At 46.6% G+C, this 17,733-nt stretch overlaps 1 protein-coding gene across 1 annotated transcript in view; it reads left to right on the top strand.

Moving 5' to 3' along the window:
• The window catches only part of SYCP2 (synaptonemal complex protein 2), a 457,471-nt gene that overhangs the window by 367,141 nt on the left and 72,597 nt on the right, over positions 1–17,733 (top strand). The window contains exon 34 of the mRNA XM_088482789.1: positions 12,698–12,942. Coding sequence (XP_088338915.1) covers positions 12,698–12,942 — 245 coding nt within the window. The remainder of the gene's footprint in view (positions 1–12,697; positions 12,943–17,733) is intronic.

The following is a 17,733-nucleotide window of genomic DNA, read 5'->3' as shown; positions in this document are numbered from 1 at the left end:
GATCCATTTTTATGTCCTTGCAAATTCATCAATTTACTGGCAGCAATCTAATCCATGACCATTTTACACTTATTTCTGATACACACATCAGAACCTCGTTGAAAAGATACGATAGTCGTTCCAATTTCCCATCATCCCAAAACAAACGATACAGAGCATGCACACTATGAAATCCTACAAAGACAGCACAATATATTGAATCTTTGGATTGCATCTAATTAATCTTTTCTCCTGTACACACTATGCAATCATCATGTAGATCCCGGGCAGTTCAGGTGATGTCTTCAGACAAAAGATTGGGCCAATACATCTTGTGGTTTTCCGATTGAGCATACACACTGTACAATATACACCACATCAGATGAGAAGATGCGATGAACTCGCGATAGAGCGCACACACTATGCGATGTGGACGACATATCATTCCAACTTGTCTGAAAACAACATATCGTCCAATATATCGCCTAATGTGTACCCCGCCTTAGTTCTCTACTACATTTCCTGGCCACAACTAAATTTAAAATACGGTACATACATTGTTCTTAGGGAGCTTGACCAGCTGTGGATTACTTTGGGTCTGCCTGCAACAGAGATTTAACTGACATTAAAGAATTTAAACAGCCTGTTTCTCAAACTGAAAAAAATAATGCAAGGTGCCAATTAAATCCACAGAATGTGTTTGTCATGTCGGTGTAAATTTACTAAGCTGAGAGTTTGCAAACTCTGGAGAGTTTGGGCATTTTTTCCCACTCTCAAATTTACTAATGTCAAACTCGGGAGAGAGATCTCCTTTGCTACGGGAAAATACTGGAGAGTTAGCAAACTCTCTTCAATTCACCATCGGCAAAACTTGAGAACCTTTTCACTGGTGAAGATAGGATTCTGGAATTTACCAAGCAAAGAGTTTCGAAACTCTCATGAGATGGGCAAACTCTCGTGTAAAAACTCGTGAAAAAAATACACCTGCCTGTGATCTGAGAGTTTGGCAGAAACATACACATATTGCTGTGATCCATGTATGATTCTGCCTGTAAATATAGAAAATAAATTTAAATATCCGAAAAAAAATGACATAGGGTCAACACCCCCTAAAGCTTAACCAGCCCCAGGCTTACCAGCCTGTCCTGGTTTCTAAGATTACGGGGAACAAAATGTGTATGGTTCCCCCGTAATTTAGAAACCAATACCAGGCTGCAGGGACAGTCCTTATTTTAAATATAGGGGGAAAAAAATTGCGTAGGGTCCCCCCTATATATAAAACCCGCACCAGACCCAAAACGGCCGGGCTGTAATGCCACAGCCCAAAGACCCTATCACCGGGGCTCCGGGTCCAAAGCATTAGCAGCACAAGCCGGGGATCTCAGGGGAGGTGGGGACCACCCAAAAAGGGGTTCCCCCTCTCCCTTAACCCCAGGCTTGGTCTGAAGCCTGGGGCTCTTCCCCGCACCCCTGGAACGTTGGGTACAAGGGTAATAAAGTGGGGATATTTATGTAAACTATTGTATTTTACAGTGGGACTACAGGTGCCAGCATGCCTGCCCTTTGGCACTTGTGGAACTACAAGTGCCAGCAGTCGGGTGGCACCTGTATCCCCACTGTAAAAAAAATAGTTAAATAAACACAAAACACACACACCGTGCAAAGTATAACTTTATTACACACACACATACTTATCTATACCAGATGTTTCTGTCGCCTTGTCCAGTAGAATCCGTGTTGAGTGGCCCTGCAAAAAAGATTTCATACTCACCTGTATCCTGGCGCTGGTCTCCTACCGCACCACGCACCATGTATCAGTATGTGCGTTGCCACACATACTGATACCTCCCGAATGCCAGCTGACGGGACTGCACGGCTTTTTTACAGGTACAACACAAGCAGCTTACATATATCTCACTGATATGTGCAGGCTGCTTGCTCGGAAGAGTTTTGCAGAGAGAAGACACTGCAATCTCGAGTGAGTCATCTCCTGCAAAACCAGCTACTCGGAGGAGAAATCTCCTGCAAACCCTGCTACTCGGCAGAGAAATCTGGTTCTGCTTCACCATCGGCCATCTCACTCTCAAACTCCCTTCTTTGTAAATTTGAGAGTCTCAGGAGCTTCAAATCACCCGAGTTTAGGTGAAGCTAATAGAGTTGAAAAAAAAGCAAACTCTCCCAGACTCGATTCGTAGTAAATTTACCCCATCATGTCCAAAAAAATGTTTTTGGAATATAGTATTGTGTTTTTATTGTTTTTATTTTAATTAATCACACTTTTCAGACTATGCTCCCCTTAAATCCTGAACCATTGCTCTTTGCTCATTTTGATGTGTGGCTTTCAGCCTCTAATATTAAACATATCAACCCTTTCATATAATTATTGTCAGAGTTGCAAAGAAGGTGCTGTTGGGTAAATGGATAATACAATTTTGCTCCTTCAATAGGCAAGTTAAAGCCTGAACTCCTTGACTCCATGACAGATGCTCTTGTTTATGTGAAAAAAAGAGTAGAATGTGAATTCCTCTTAAAATCTCTTCCAGATACCACTAATTCTAATATTACTAATACATTTAAGTCTATCTTTTGGTTCTTGCTAAAACACGTGTTTAAGATGATGTTCTTGTCATCCTTATACAATTCTAGCCATATAAGTCAATAAATGTCAACGTAAAATATTGAAATCTATAACTTGGTATTTGTTTTTCAGAGTCCATAGGCTCCACAGGGAGACCTTGTGGGTGTAGGTTGAATCTGGATCCCGGGCACCATGCAGTTAAAGCTTTGCTCCCAGGATGCACTGGTCCATCCTCCCTATACCCCTCAGTTATAGTTGGTGCCCGGCCAGAGTCGGGTCACTGTTAACGTAGGGGGGCTGTTTAGCAGCCCCAAAGCTGATTTTATTTTATGATTTGGTAGTTTTGTTTCTATCTTCAAAGCGCAGCAGCAGGCTGTCCATAGGATGTCTGTGCTGCCGCTCCGTCACCCCGCCGGCGCCGCAACGCCAGTACCGATCTGGGGATCTTGGCGGGACCCTGGAGTCTGTGCTAGCTGGGCCCAGTGGGACATCCCGGACTGCGGACGGACGTACGGCGACAGGTATTAGCAGTCCTACCTCTGGTCTCAAGGGGCAGACCGGAGGTGCTGGCTGTGGAAGCAGGCACACAATAACCTGCGCTCCACTAGACCCCCAGGGACTTGTAGTTGGTGAGGGAATGCTGCACCCTCTCTGATCTCCTTCCAAGGGTCTTCTCACCAGCAGAGAATCTTCCTAACTCCAGAAAAGATCTCCTCGCTGCAACTGCGAGGGTGCAGATTCCTTTGCAGTAGCCGGGTGTCAGTATACTCGGCGATGCAGGTTCTAGGGTCCATGGTGTCCACATTTGACATGGTAGCATATGCTCAGTTTCATTCAAGGCTCCTGCAGGGGCTGATCCTCTCCAGATGGAACGGCTTAGCCCACCGGATCAAGGCTCAGACATTGGTGCTCTCTCCAGGGGTGTGCCTGTCTCTGTCTTATTGGTTACTGACACATCATCTTACCAACGGTCGCCTTTTTTGGATTCCGGACTGGGTACTCCTCACGACGGATGCCAGTCTCCGGGGCTGAGAACGGTCCACACTCATTTCAGGGCTGTTGATAGCAGTCAAAGCAGCCCTGCCCATCAACATATTGGAACTTTGGGCAGTGTACAGGGCCCTCAGGATGGCAAGTAACGTTTTTCAAGGAAAGCCCATGCAGGTTCAGTCCGACAATGCCACCACAGTGGCTTACATCAACCATCAAGGAGGCACTCGAAGTCGGGCAGCCGTGACAGAAGTGTCACACATTCTGACGTGCGCGGGGTGCCACCTCCCGGCAATTTCGGTAGTGTTCATTTCAGGAGTTCTCAGTTGGGAAGTGGACTTCCTCAGCTGTCACGACGTGCATCCAGGGGAATGGTCTCTTCACCAAGAGATGTTCAACTCCTAGTGGACAAATGGGGCCTCCCGGAGGTGGACCTCATGACCTCCCGACACAATCACAAGTTACCAGTGTATGGGTCCAGAACAAGGGATGCTGAAGCAAGCTTCGTGGAGTTAAGGTTGACCTTCCAGTTTGTGTACCTCTTTCCTCCGATATCCCTGCTTCCTCGGGTTCTTCGGAAGTTCAAGTAAGACAGGGGCACTGTCCTGCTGGTGGCTGCAGCTTGGCCTAGATGTCATTGGTACTTAGATCTTCAAAGTCTCTCCATCAACACGCTGTTCCTGCTGCCTCAACTAGGGACCTGTTGTCTCAGGGTCCTTGCCTTTACCCGGACCTGGATCATCTGTCTTTGATGGCATGGCTCTTGAGACATCCATCCTAAGGTACAAGGGATTCTCTAGCTCAGTCATCAGCACGATGCTCCAAGCACGTAAACCTGCTTCGGCCAGGATATACCACAGGGAGTGGCATACATATTTCCGGTGGTGTCGCTCTCGGGATTATGACCCTCAGGTGTTTCGTATTTCCAGGATTCTGGCATTCCTTCAAGCAGGATTGGACCTCGGCCTTCACTTGGCCTCGTTGAAAGTACATGTCTCCGCACTGTCAGTGTGGTTCCAACAAAGGATTGCTCCGCTCCCGGATATCCACACCTTTCTACAGGGTGTTCTCCGGATTCAACCTCCCTTTGTCCCTCCTGTGGCTCCTTTTGAACCACTAGATTTGGTGGATCTCAAGTGGTTAACAGCTAAAACTCTCTTTCTCCTGGCGATTGCTTCTGCCAGGAGGGTGTCAAAATTGGACTCGCTCTCCTGTTGTCCTCCCTTTCTGATATTTCACCTGGACAGGGCTGTGCTTCGCACTCGCCCTGAATTTCTTCCTAAAGTGGTCTCTAATTTCCATATTAATCAGGAAATTATTGTACCGGCCTTTCAGTCACCTGACAAATACAATATCAGCGCTCAGTCCTAACCAGAGGCAGATGTGTTTGAATCAACAGAAAGCTGCTTGCATGAACTAAAGGTATCCCAAAACCTTATAATTGATCAATACATATATATACACACATGCGGCGCTCAGGTGGACTCTATATTAATATTGTATATAGCATATAGATAAGTAAATAAATATCTATGGGTATATAATCAGAAAGTAAATATTTAGATGGTTAGTCCTGTAGAATTCTGTAATGCAACTCAGTCTCTTGCACCAAATAAATCCATTGACTCTATTCCTATAATGAGTCCCGCAGCAATCCAATTCAAAAAAAGTCTTGTATAATAAGAATAACCAGAAGACACTGTAGCTATTCAATATCCTTATGCAAATCCCAAGAATGTAATTCTCATGCCACAGTGTTCCTTCAAAATATTGTCCACACGGTCTACCTTATATACTCCTCCACGGATCCACTCCAAAATTCAGCACCTTCAGTAACAAGGATGGGGACAGTATCACTTTCTTATAGACACTATATGTGCAGAGAGGTGATAAGAATAAACTTAGCCATGATGTCCTTCTCTGCTGGTCTCTTCTGTCCAGATCAGCTGGTGAGTGAATGGGGGTGTGTGGACCTCTGTATATGCATGCGTTGTACTGAATATGCCAAATGAAGTATTATTGGCTCAATAAAATCAATTTAATAATATAGAAATAAATAAAAATACATAAGTTCAAAGTCAAAAAACAAAAACCACAATATGATATAGTGAATGTCCAATGTACCCAACGCGTTTCATCCCGTTTGCTGGACTTTTTCAAGGGTGTTACCTGACTGTAGTTCATATGCCCTTTAAATACCTTGTTCCATTAGTCTCTGAACACTGTTTGTTGTTACTTCCGGGTTCTGTCTTTCATGCCTGCGCATTGGAGTCAGTTCCCTATCTGGAGATATTGTGCTTGCGTGGGCTTGTATTCCACGTGTAGTCTTGATGCTGCAAAGCGTCCTCTATCTTTTGCTGCATATCCGGACCTCTGCGCATGCGTCAAGACTCTTCTGGGGACAATGCAATTCCTTATGAATCATGTCTGTTAGTTCCGCTTTCCCTTGCTTTAATCCTGCATATTATGTAGTTTTTGTCTTTTGTAAGCCATTTTGTTGTGGTCATTTGATCATTGTGCTAATGGTTATCGCTATTTGCTTACAATTCTTGGCTCATTGTTTCATTAATAATAACAATCACCTCTTTAACTTGCCACTACATTCAGATATTAAATCGCATATCTTGTTAATACATTAGGATTAATTATATTGTCATGAATACTAACTTGATTGGAAATCTGGTATATTACATAAATCATCATATCCTGTCTTCATTATATAACCCATAATTGAAGAATATTCATATACCATCATGTCTTATGGATCTATGTTCAGCCCCCTAGGTTGCAAAGTTTTAAAATTAAAGATCCATTTACTCTCGTTTTTATCTACCCATGCATCAAAATTGCCTCCTCTCCAATTCGGTACTAGTTGTTCTATTGCCAGAAATTTCAAACATCTAGGGTCATTGTTGTGTACCTCTTTGTAATGATTGGACACACTATGTTGCTCAAATCCTCTTTTTATATTTCTAATGTGTTCTCCTACTCTTATTTTCAGTGGTCGTACTGTTCTTCCCACATATTGTAAGTGACACCCACATTCTAGATCACATTTTTGGAGTCACACGTCAATTCTTGTTTTATATGAAACATTTGTCCTGTTTGATTGGACTGAAACTTCATGGCTGGTTTCGTGGTGTTTTTTCCTGTATTCCTACAATTACTGCATCTCCCACACCAAAAGAAGCCTTTTCTACTTTCATTTGTTAGAATACTTCTTTGTGTTAATGTTGTGTTGTCTCTAAAATGATTTGTCACTAATTTTTTCTTTATATCTGGAGCCTTTCTAAATACTACATCTGGTTTCTCTGGTAACATTTCTTGTAGTTGTTGGTCCAATTTTAAAATATGCCAATGCTTACGTATTGAACTACTGATTTTTTTGGCTGCCTCAGTGTATTCAGTTATAAAGTATACGTTATTTTGTTTATTGGGTTCTTCTAATTGTTTATGCTTGTACTGTAGTAGCTGTTTTCTATCCATTTTTTTACCTTTCTGAAATGCCTCCTCCACTTACAAGAGACAAAAACTACATAATATGCAGGATTAAAGTAAGGGAAAGCGGAACTAACAGACATGATTCATAAGGAATTGCATTGTCCCCAGAAGAGTCTTGACGCATGCGCAGAGGTCCGGATATGCAGCAAAAGATAGAGGACACTTTGCAGCATCAAGACTACACGTGGAATACAAGCCCACGCAAGCGCAATATCTCCAGATAGGGAACTGACTCCAATGCGCAGGCGCGAAAGACGGAACCCGGAAGTAACAACAAACGGTGTTGGAACAAGGTATTTAAAGGGCATATGAACTACAGTCAGGTAACACCCTTGAAAAAGTCCAGCAAACGGGATGAAACGCGTTGGGTACATTGGACATTCAATATATCATATTGTGGTTTTTATTTTTTGACTTTGAACTTAAGTATTTTTATTTATTTCTATATTATTAAATTGAGTTTATTGAGCCAATAATACTTCATTTGGCAGATTCAGTACAACGTATGCATACACAGAGGTCCACACACCCCCATTCACTCACCAGCTGATCTGGACAGAAGAGACCAGCAGAGAAGGACATCATGGCTAAGTTTATTCTTATCACCTCTCTGCACATATAGTGTCTATAAGAAAGTGATACTGTCCCCATCCTTGTTACTGAAGGTGCTGAATTTTGGAATGGATCCGTGGAGGAGTATATAAGGTAGACCGTGTGGACAATATTTTGAAGGAACAGTGTGGCATGAGAATTACATTCTTGGGATTTGCATAAGGACATTGAATAGCTACAGTGTCTTCTAGTTATTCTTATTATACGAGACTCATTAGATGTGGTCTGTGCTATCTGAATTTATGTGGACCGGACCAGTTCCCTTCGGAAATCAGACTCCTTATTTGTGCTCTATGGATGGCCAGCCAATAAACAAACATTGAAGATGGGCGGTAGAACTGCGCTCTCGTTGACCAGGGGGTGGTGTGTTGTGGTTTCGGGGAGCTGCACCTTTGTGTGGGAGTACCTTTCCCGCACTGAAAACGTATGGGGGTAGGGGGGGTAAGGTGCGCTCTTCCTGCTAGTAATGGTGATGACTTGTGTGTGTTTGTGAGTGGTGTTAATAAGAATGTTTCTTCTGGTGGTGGTGATGTTTTGGGAGTGAGGAGGGTGTGATTGGGTATGGAGTGTAGTTTGGAGTAATGTGAAAAGGGGAATGGAATAGGATCAAAATGAGGCCAGCGAGACACAGTAATTTTGGGCAAAATCTTTTATTGAGTAGTCACAATGCTGCTCTGTTACCCGGGCAGGTGGGTGGGGTTCAGTGATGAGTGGTGATGAGACTGGGGAGGTAGGTGGACCCTTTTAGGGGGATCCTTCCCGTGCGGTTCAGTGACCTTGCACGTCACCCCTGCTGGACCTATGGTCGACAGTCTAGGAAGTCTCGGGGGGTGGGGGGATTTGCAGAGTGGGTTGGAACACCTGTGCGGCGTCCCGCGTGTTGGTGTGAGTCTTGGCAGGACTTACCTACCGGTAGGTTTTTTGTTATGGTGATGTAGGTCGACATTGCGGCCGTTGCAGATAGGTTGGAAGCTGCAGGTTTGTTGGTGAGCTGGATCAGCGTGTTGCTGGTGTGCTGCAAGTGCACGGCTGTTCTGATTGGTCTGCGGAGGTCAGCGACCGTAGTATGCAGCTGAAATTGGCTCATGGTCGTGCCGCTGGTGGTGTGGAGCCAGAGGTGTGGATGGGTGAGCTGCTGGGAGGCTGGGTTGCAGCGTGTGTGCTGGGACCACCCCTGGGGGTGGTCTGCCCGGGATACTGATTAAAAAAAAAAAAAAAACACCTCCTTGAAGAAGGTACCTGTGCCGAAACGCGTTGGAGACCCTCACATCAAACCCGACACCGATCCAGGCTGACCTCCACTAAAGATCCCCATCCCCACCAGGGACCACCAGTGCAGAAAGCTCTCAGCCCACCCGCCTGCTGGTCCGCACCGCTCACACCTCCAGTGACCGGCTCCACCCCGGACCAGCCCCTCTCCCCCCCTGCTCCCAGGCGTGCTCAGCAACTCACTCCTGGCCAGGGGTGTCTCCACCATCGATCCCCATTTCCACGAGGGACCATCAGTGATAAGAGCATCCCGCACATCCGGCCGCAAGTCCGCCCAGCCAACATCGCCAGTGACCAGCTCCATCCCGGTCACACTTTCCACATCCCCCCTCCTCCCTGGCTTTTTTTTTTAATCAGTATCAAATTACTGTGTCTCGCTGGCCTCATTTTGATCCTATTCCATTCCCCTTTTCACATTACTCCAAACTACACTCCATACCCAATCACACCCTCGTCACTCCCAAAACATCACCACCACCAGAAGAAACATTCTAATTAACACCACTCACAAACACACACAAGTCATCACCATTACTAGCAGGAAGAGCGCACCTTACCCCCCCCTACCCCAATAAACAAACATTGGCCAGATGGCTTTGTATGACTGTCTCAGAGGCTTACACACAGGAAGACTTGCCTGCTCTGGCTTCTGTTACTGCTCATTCTAGTCGGTCTGTGAGCTCGTCGTGGTGCCTCGGCTGTTCAGCTTTGTAAGGTGGCCATGTGGTCTTCCATTCAGACCTTTCTAAGGTTCTATGCATTTGATACCTTCGCCTCTCAGGATTCTTCCTTTGGGCGCCAGATTCTCCTCTCAGCGCAGGAGCGTCCCCACCCTTAAAAGGACTGCTTTTGGGACATCCCCAAGGTCTCCCTGTGTAGCCTATGGACCCTGAAGAAGAAAATGAGAGTTATGGTAAGAACTTACCTTGGTTAACTCTCTTTCTTTTAAGTCCAGCAACATAGCCCTGACGCATATGGGCTATGTTGCTGGTCACTGGTTTCCCGTCTTCTCTGTGAGTGTGATTCTCCAGTGTTCCAGTATTCCTTCTCTCTTTTTCCTCCTCTGGCCTTTGGCAACTTACCAACAGAGTTGCTTCTAGGTTCGGGGGCAGGATATAGGGAGGATGGACCAGTGCATCCTGGGAGCAAAGCTTTAACTGCGTGGTGCCCGGAATCCAGATCCAACCTACACCCCCAAGGTCTCCCTGTGGACCCTATGGACTACGAAGAAAGAGAGTTAACCAAGGTAAGTTCTTACCATAACTCTCAATATTTGTAGCAGCTTACTCAAAATAGATTTGTGGCTAGTCATTTATTAAATCTATATGTGCAAATGGAAGGCTCGCTTGACAGACATCAATGAATGAATATGCGTAACATGGTAAATTCCCTTGTCGGGCTTCACGGCCGCCGATCTCATAACTGCATCCCGTATGTATATGTACATATATATGTATATATATAGATATATATATATATAAATGTGTATATATATTATATATCGTGTTTCTCTGCCCCCATTCTAACCCTCACTCTATCCTGCTAAGCCCCCACCCCCCATTTGTTTCTGCAGCTACATCCTGCCCCACCCATCCATCCGGTACACCCTTGCTCCATATTGCTCATTCCCCCAACCACTAACACAGTAAATTATTTAGTTTTTTGAAATTATAAAACTTTTTTTATTAAAAACGTCCCCAAAATTGACGATTTTTCTATTTATGATCACATTATGTAAATAAGAGCTATTTAAACTTGATTTAGCATTTTTGTTAAAAAAAAACCTGTTGATTTATGTTTAAAGAGCTATCATTTGATAATACAAAAAAACCCAACCATTATGGAGCGGTTTTTGGAAAACAATATTAGCCAGTTAAGTGGTTAATAAACACGCCCCTTAGTATGGATATTTTCATGGATTTGTTTGATTACTTCAAAACATTTCTTGGGAAGGGACTTTGGTTATTGGCCAGACACGAGGGATGCAGTCAGGAAGCCAATGGTCGAAATGCCGACTGCCGGCTTCCCTACAGTCAGGGAACTAATGACCCTACAGGCAGGGTACTAATGACAGGCATCGAAGTCCCGATGTCTGTCATATCGGGAGCCCGACGCCCGGCATACCGAACAAAGGTAAGCCGGGCGCGACGGGCGCGGACAGCCGCGGGGAGGGTTAAGTGTCAGGGCTCCCGGGGGGACTTAGGGTTATGCACCCCCCTGGAAGGGTTAGGATTAGGCTTGGGGAAGGGGGGGTTAGTGTTAGGCACACCCGGGGGGAGGTTAGGGTTAGGCACCCCTAATGGAGGGTTAGGGTTGGGGGGGCAGGGTTAGTAGTACTTAACAAAACCCCCTGTCGGGATCTTCACCCCGCCGGGCCTCTCGCGTCAGGATTTGAACCGCCGGCTTAATACATACCGATTCTAGCCATGATAGGTGATCCTGTGGTGAGCAAGAGGACACTCCACTTATGTCTGCAGCGCCATGAGAAGATACCTCTGCATGAGGAGTGGGGACATGATCAAAACCAAGAAGGCTTAAAGTAAGGGTTTGTTAGAGCCAGGTTGTGAAGGTCTGGATTTGTTGTGGACCCGGGGTGGTGACAGGAGCAGACACAGAAGCAGATTTAAATAAAAAGGTGGAGTTTTTAATAAGTGATTTAGCAGACATGGGAATGGCAAAAGAAAAAGTCCAGGTTTAGCACTAAAGTGCACTTGATAACTGTGGTGAAGCAAATGGGAGAATGTCCAGATAGTGACAGGCAGGAAATGTCCAGTATGCAGGTTTGGTGAGCTGTAACGAAGTGCAGGCAGAGGTAATAGAGTCCAGCTGGGAGTTAGAGTGTGAGGCAAGGTGCAGGGAAACAGCAGGTTCAGGTACTCAGGCAGGAGAAAAGGTAAATGGAGGGTGCAGGGTGAGTCCAGCAGGTTTGGAGCAGGCAAGGTAACAGGCTAGTAGCGCTTCCAGGCAGACAGGTAAGGCACAGGTACTCTCTCTCTCAGCCGCAGCTGAGAAACACTTTGACTGGCAATGAATGAAGGCTCTGGACCATCCTAAATACCAGGTGCTGCGCTGTGACTGGCTGGAAAGAGCACATGACCCACCAGGATTGGACAGCTTGAATCACATGACCTGAGGCAAGATGGTGGCGCCCATGCCAAACGGAACGGAAACCTCACCAGGCCTCAGTGACAATGTGCCCGCACAGAACCACGTGCAGCCAATGCCCCTCGCCAAACACCAGCAACGCTGCCAGAGACCCCTCGCCACAATGACCTCACAGGTAATACCCGGTGACCACCATGCCGAGAAACCCTGACCGTGACACAGGTGATGGGGAGTAGAGTGGTGTCCTACTTCCTCCTCCCTTATCATGGTTATGTGGGTGAGAACATTATGGGCTTCCCCAGTGTAAGTGGTGTGAGCAATGATGTCGTCCTCTCATCATGTTCTTTTGTAATTCATTAAACAGTGTGACCTATTTTTGCCAAAACCAAGTCTTATCGTCAGAAACTGCTGATGTGGCAGCTTCAAAAAGTGCTGCTCAGTAAATTTACCCCTCAACCCTTATTCCAGTAGCAGGTGAGGGCAAAACCCAAGGGTAGGGGGCATCAGCCACTCAGCAACTTATGCATTGTCTGTCTGCATGTAATTCTGAATTGTTTTCAAAGGAACAATCAGGATCATTTTGATCCAGAATTAGTTATTTTTTGTGCAATATGTTAATGTTGAAAATTAATTACAAACTTAATTACAATTTTCACCTTTCAGCTGAACATTCCGATACAGATTTAACATCCACACATGAAAATGTCACTCATTTCTCGCCCTCGTTGTCGGCCTCTCCTCCACAAGTGACTCCTAAGAAGTTTGTAAACATTTCAGCAACCATGAAGAATGCAAGCAAACAGTGGGCCCAGTGTAGTGACAGGTCAACACACAAGCCTGGGAAAGAACATGATGCATGTGAGACTGACCAGGACTCATTATCTACACCTCCCAGCAATTTGTCACTGGTAAAATAACTATTTCTTTCAGACCAGAGAATAATTTATTTTATTGAGTGTTTTGTGGTATGTCTACTTAGCATCTTTGCTTGTTAAATACACCATTGTTTAGTATTTGACAATGAAGGAGTTTGTAACGGACAAGTTTTTTAGCGATTGCAATGGATTAGCATACTATTGCAGTTGAACTGCATGCGTAATTGCAGTTGCGATCACAATAGCAATCCAAGCTGAATCATGCCCTTAGATCGGTCACACAACAGTACAAGAAATGACAGCCAGGATGTGACTGGACGAGACTGAACATTCAGTCAGCTGTTGACTGTAGATTATTTTTGTTAATATTTTATTCTATAGCGTCAGCAATGCTTTTCAATTGGTAACAAACAGAGTAACAAAATTGGATATTTAGAAACAAAGAGGTTGATTGCTTGCAAGCTTAAAATATATAACATCTATGAGTGTGTTTGATCCCAGTATTCTTAGACACCTATCAATTAACACTTCTTCGGTGCTACCAGCACAAAAGGATAGCTGTAAAATGGAATCCCGACCACAGGGATTCCGGCGCTCAGAATGCCGGTTCTGGAATGCTGACACCTGTCAGAATATTGGCGCCGGCATCCTGACCGCTGGAATCCGGAAGGTAAGTAGCGGGGTTAGGGGGAGGGTTAGTGATAGGGTTAGGCACTAGGGGGAGGGTGAGGGTTAGGCACTAAGGGAGGAGGTTTAGGGTACGGGGAGGGGGGAGGTTAGGGTTAGGCACTAGAGGAGGAGGTTAGGTTCAGGCATCGGGGAGGAAGTGTTAGGGGTAGGGAGAGGAGGAGGGATAGCATACCGACCGACAGGTGTAGTATGTATCGTGTATGTATCGTAACCCTTTCGGGATGCCGGCGTCGGAATTCTGCCCGCTGGCATCCCATACCCAACCCGTATAGAATAGTGAAAACCTATCCAGTAGAGTAAATCTAAATGAGCACGCAAAAATCAGACCAGATTTTAGGAAGTTCACGGTACGCTTCCCCGGCGGCCCCTCCCCTGATCCATATGCTAGTTCAGTACACTGGCGCAGTGATTGTGGGTTGCTCCTCCCAGCCTCCATATAAGGCAGCCAGCGTGTATGTCAGTTGCTCTCTGATCACTGCTGCTGCAGGACGCTGGGCAGTCTCCCTGTATACCTTTCCTACTGCTGGTTCAGGTTTTACAGGGCTCTATCCTACCTAAGCCTAGGCTAATTGTTGGTAGTAAGAGCTTATATGCGTATGACTCATAGAAGTGTTTATGCATGACATGTGATTGTTGTCTATGGATACTGTTTCTTCTGTAAAAGAACTGTAATTCCTGTATACTGTCACTGTCTCTCCCCTTCCCTTGCTACAGGTGTGTGGGTTGAGAGTGGAAAGCAGCACATATACACTCAGAACCATTGGCATAGTTGACATGTCTAAGGAGTCTGAGGGTCAGGTGGCAGGAGCCCCGTTGCTGATATCCTGTATAGCCTGCAAGGCAGGCTTGTCCCAGCAGAACTTTCTACAAAATGGGCTTTGTGGGAACTGTTTTAGACAGCCACCACACCAATTAAGTTTGCCTGTTACAGGCCCTGAGCCACCTTGGGCATCATTTTCTCAGGTTATGACTCAGGTGGCGGAGCGGCTGGCTGCCCCAGTACCACCGGTTTGGGGTTTGCCTCAGCAGATGCATCCTATGCCCATGATGTGGCCGCCTTGGATGGACCCTGGTGCTGGTAAGGTTACGGGGGTTTTTCAGCCTCAGGCTGTCAAACCAAAGCAGCCTAAATCTAGGCGCCATTTGCCTTCTCACATGGATGAGTACTCCAGTGCCTCCTCTGAGGAGGAACAGGCACAGGACTCTTCACAGGAGTCTAGCTCCGAGGAGGGTGATGATCATTTCCCAGTAGCCGATGTCCCCTTTCTAATAAGGGCTGTAAAATCGGTGTTAAAAATCGAGGAAGGGGATCCTCCGCTTAGGAAGGCCCCCCTGTTCAAGCGCCAGAAGGTGGTTAAGGCAGAATTCCCAAAGTCTGAACATTTGTCAGAACTTATGGAGGAAGCGTGGGTCTTCCTCCATAAGTTCTGATGGAATGGAATGGCGCTTCTATATCCTTTTCCAGCAGAGGACTGTGCCAGGTGGGAGAATCCACCGTCAGTTGATGCACATGTGGCGCAGCTGATTAAACGTACCACTCTGTTAATCCCAGCGGCTTCTCTGAAGGATAGGAGACTGGAGACTTGACTCAAATCAATTTTCTCACTGGCAGGAACGGCCACCCGTCCAGCTATGGCCACTGCCTGGGTAGCAAGAGCTATTGAGGAGTGGGCCAAAACTTTAACGGAGTCTTTACCAGATGCCTCTAAGGAGCAACTGGATATGATCTCCTTTATTAGAGAAGGGGCCTCTTATTTGGGAGATGCCGCCTTGGATGCAGGATTCCTTTCCTCCAGGGTTTCAGCGGAGTCCGTGGTGGCACGTAGGATTCTCTGGTTAAAGGATTGGAAGGCAGATGCCGGGTCCAAAAAGGCCCTAGAATCCCTTCCATTCACAGGGGGTGTTCTCTTTGGTCCAGAATTGGATAAAATTGTATCCTCCATGGCAGCCTCAAAGATGGCAGGTTTGCCATCAGCAACCTCGTCTAAACTGAGAAGGGCGTCCTTTCGGGGGTTTCGGCCGCAGGGCAAGGCCAAGAGTCAGCCCTCAGCGAGATTTTCACCAAAAAAGGCAGGGCCCAGGAAGCCCTGGCAGAACAAACGTCCAGGATCTAGGGTCCAGGATAAACCATTGGCTTGATGGGACGGGCCTCCCCCTGGGGGATCCCAGGGTGGGGGGCCGACTGCTTTGGTTCTCGGAGCCCTGGCACCTCACGACGGAGGATGCCTGGGTTCGAGGAGTTGTCTCCTGAGGGTATGCCCTGAGGTTTTGGAGGACTCCTCCTCAAAGGTTTTTTTGTGTAAACCCACAGGAGGGCTCAGAAAGAGCTTTGGCCCTTCAGAAAGCAATTCTTGCTTTACTAGCATCGGATGTAGTGATTCCGGTGCCAGAGAATCAGTTCCGAGAGGGGTTTTACTCCAATCTGTTCTTGGTTCAAAAACCGAACGGGTCGTACCGGCCTATTCTGAATCTGAGAGAGCTCAACAAATTTGTTCGAGCCCCCGGGTTCAGGATGGAAACATTGCGATCAATTGTGTTGGCAATGGAGCAGGCGGACTATATGGTATCCTTAGATATACGAGATGCCTACCCCCACATACCAATCACACAGGCTCATCAAAAATGTCTTCGTTTTGCGGTAGGAGGGGAACATTTTCAGTTCCAGGCACTACCTTTTGGCCTGTCCACAGCCCCTCGGGTATTAACCAAGGTGATGGCTTGCCTCAGACGCCAAGGCGTCAGGATTTTGCCTTACTTGGATGACCTCCTGTTGCTAGGGCAGTCCCCGCAGCAGTTACAGGATCATTTGAGGTTGACAGTATCATGTCTGTACAGTCACGGCTGGATCATAAACTGGCAAAAGTCGCCACCCTGTCCGGTACAACAGATGTGTCATTTGGGAGCAAGATTGGACTGCGTGGTGCAGAAAATATATCTGCCGGAGGAGAAGATTCTTGCGTGACAATCACGAATACACAGGTTGCTTCGCAACAGGCAGATATCCGTTCTAGTGGCTATGCAAGTCCTGGGGTCGATGGTGGCCACCTTCAGGAGGGTGGAATACGCTCAATTCCACTCCAGACCACTTCAGCAATTAATTCTGTCTTGCTGGGACAAGGATCATCGCTCGATCAGGTCTCAGTTGCTGCGTCTCTCTCCAGAGGTGCGGTTGTCCCTGGCTTGGTGGTTGCAGACAAAGCATCTCGGGCAGGGTCGCCCCTTTTGGGTGTCGGATTGGACATTGGTCAAAACCGACGCCAGTCTTCAAGGTTGGGGGGCGATGACGGGGTCACACACTTTCCAAGGAAAGTGGTCAGTGGCGGAAAGTCAGCTACCGATAAATATCCTGGAACTAAGAGCTATATTCAAAGCTTTAGTGCAGGCTCAGGAAATCTTAAAGGGCAGGCCGGTGCAGATGCAGTCGGATAATCGCACCACGGTTGCCTACCTAAATCATCAAGGGGGTACAAGGAGTCAGGCGGCCTTGGCAGAGGTATCAAAAATCTTGGTCTGGAGTCTGGACAGACTCATCTTCCCACGATATCTGCCGTGTTCATTCCGGGGATCCTAAATTGGGAGGCCGACTTTCTTAGTTGGCAGGAGATAAATGCAGGAGAGTGGGCCCTACATCCACAGGTTTTTCGGAACCTTGTGGACAGGTGGGGTCTACCAGAAATAGATCTGATGGCGTCAAGAAGGAACAACAAGGTTCCCAGGTACTGATCCTGGACAAGAGATCCGAGAGCCGAGTTTGTAGACGCACTGACAGTAAAGTGGCGTTACAAGCTGGTATATCTGTTCCCCCCATTTGCTTTTCTTCCCAGAGTGGTCAGAAAGATCAAACAAGAGGGCAGCACCATGATATTAATAGCTCCGGCATGGCCGAGATGGCACTGGTTCACAGATCTACGGTCTCTCTCCATAGACACTCCATGGCCTCTGCCATTGAGACCGGATCTGTTGCTACAGGGTCCCTGCTGGTACCCGGATCTTCATCATCTATCGTTGACGGCATGGCTCTTGAGGCCTCCATCTTGAGGAAGAAGGGGTTTTCCGAGTCTGTTATACGGACGATGCTGAAGGCACGGAAACCATCTTCAGCCCGTATATACTATAGAATTTGGCATACTTTCT

This window comes from Taudactylus pleione, unplaced genomic scaffold, assembly GCF_031769625.1.
Source record: "Taudactylus pleione unplaced genomic scaffold, aTauple2 ptg000018l, whole genome shotgun sequence".
Lineage (NCBI taxonomy): Eukaryota > Metazoa > Chordata > Amphibia > Anura > Myobatrachidae > Taudactylus > Taudactylus pleione.
Note: the sequence above shows the minus strand (reverse complement) of the source record. Positions and strands in the feature narration are given on the sequence as shown.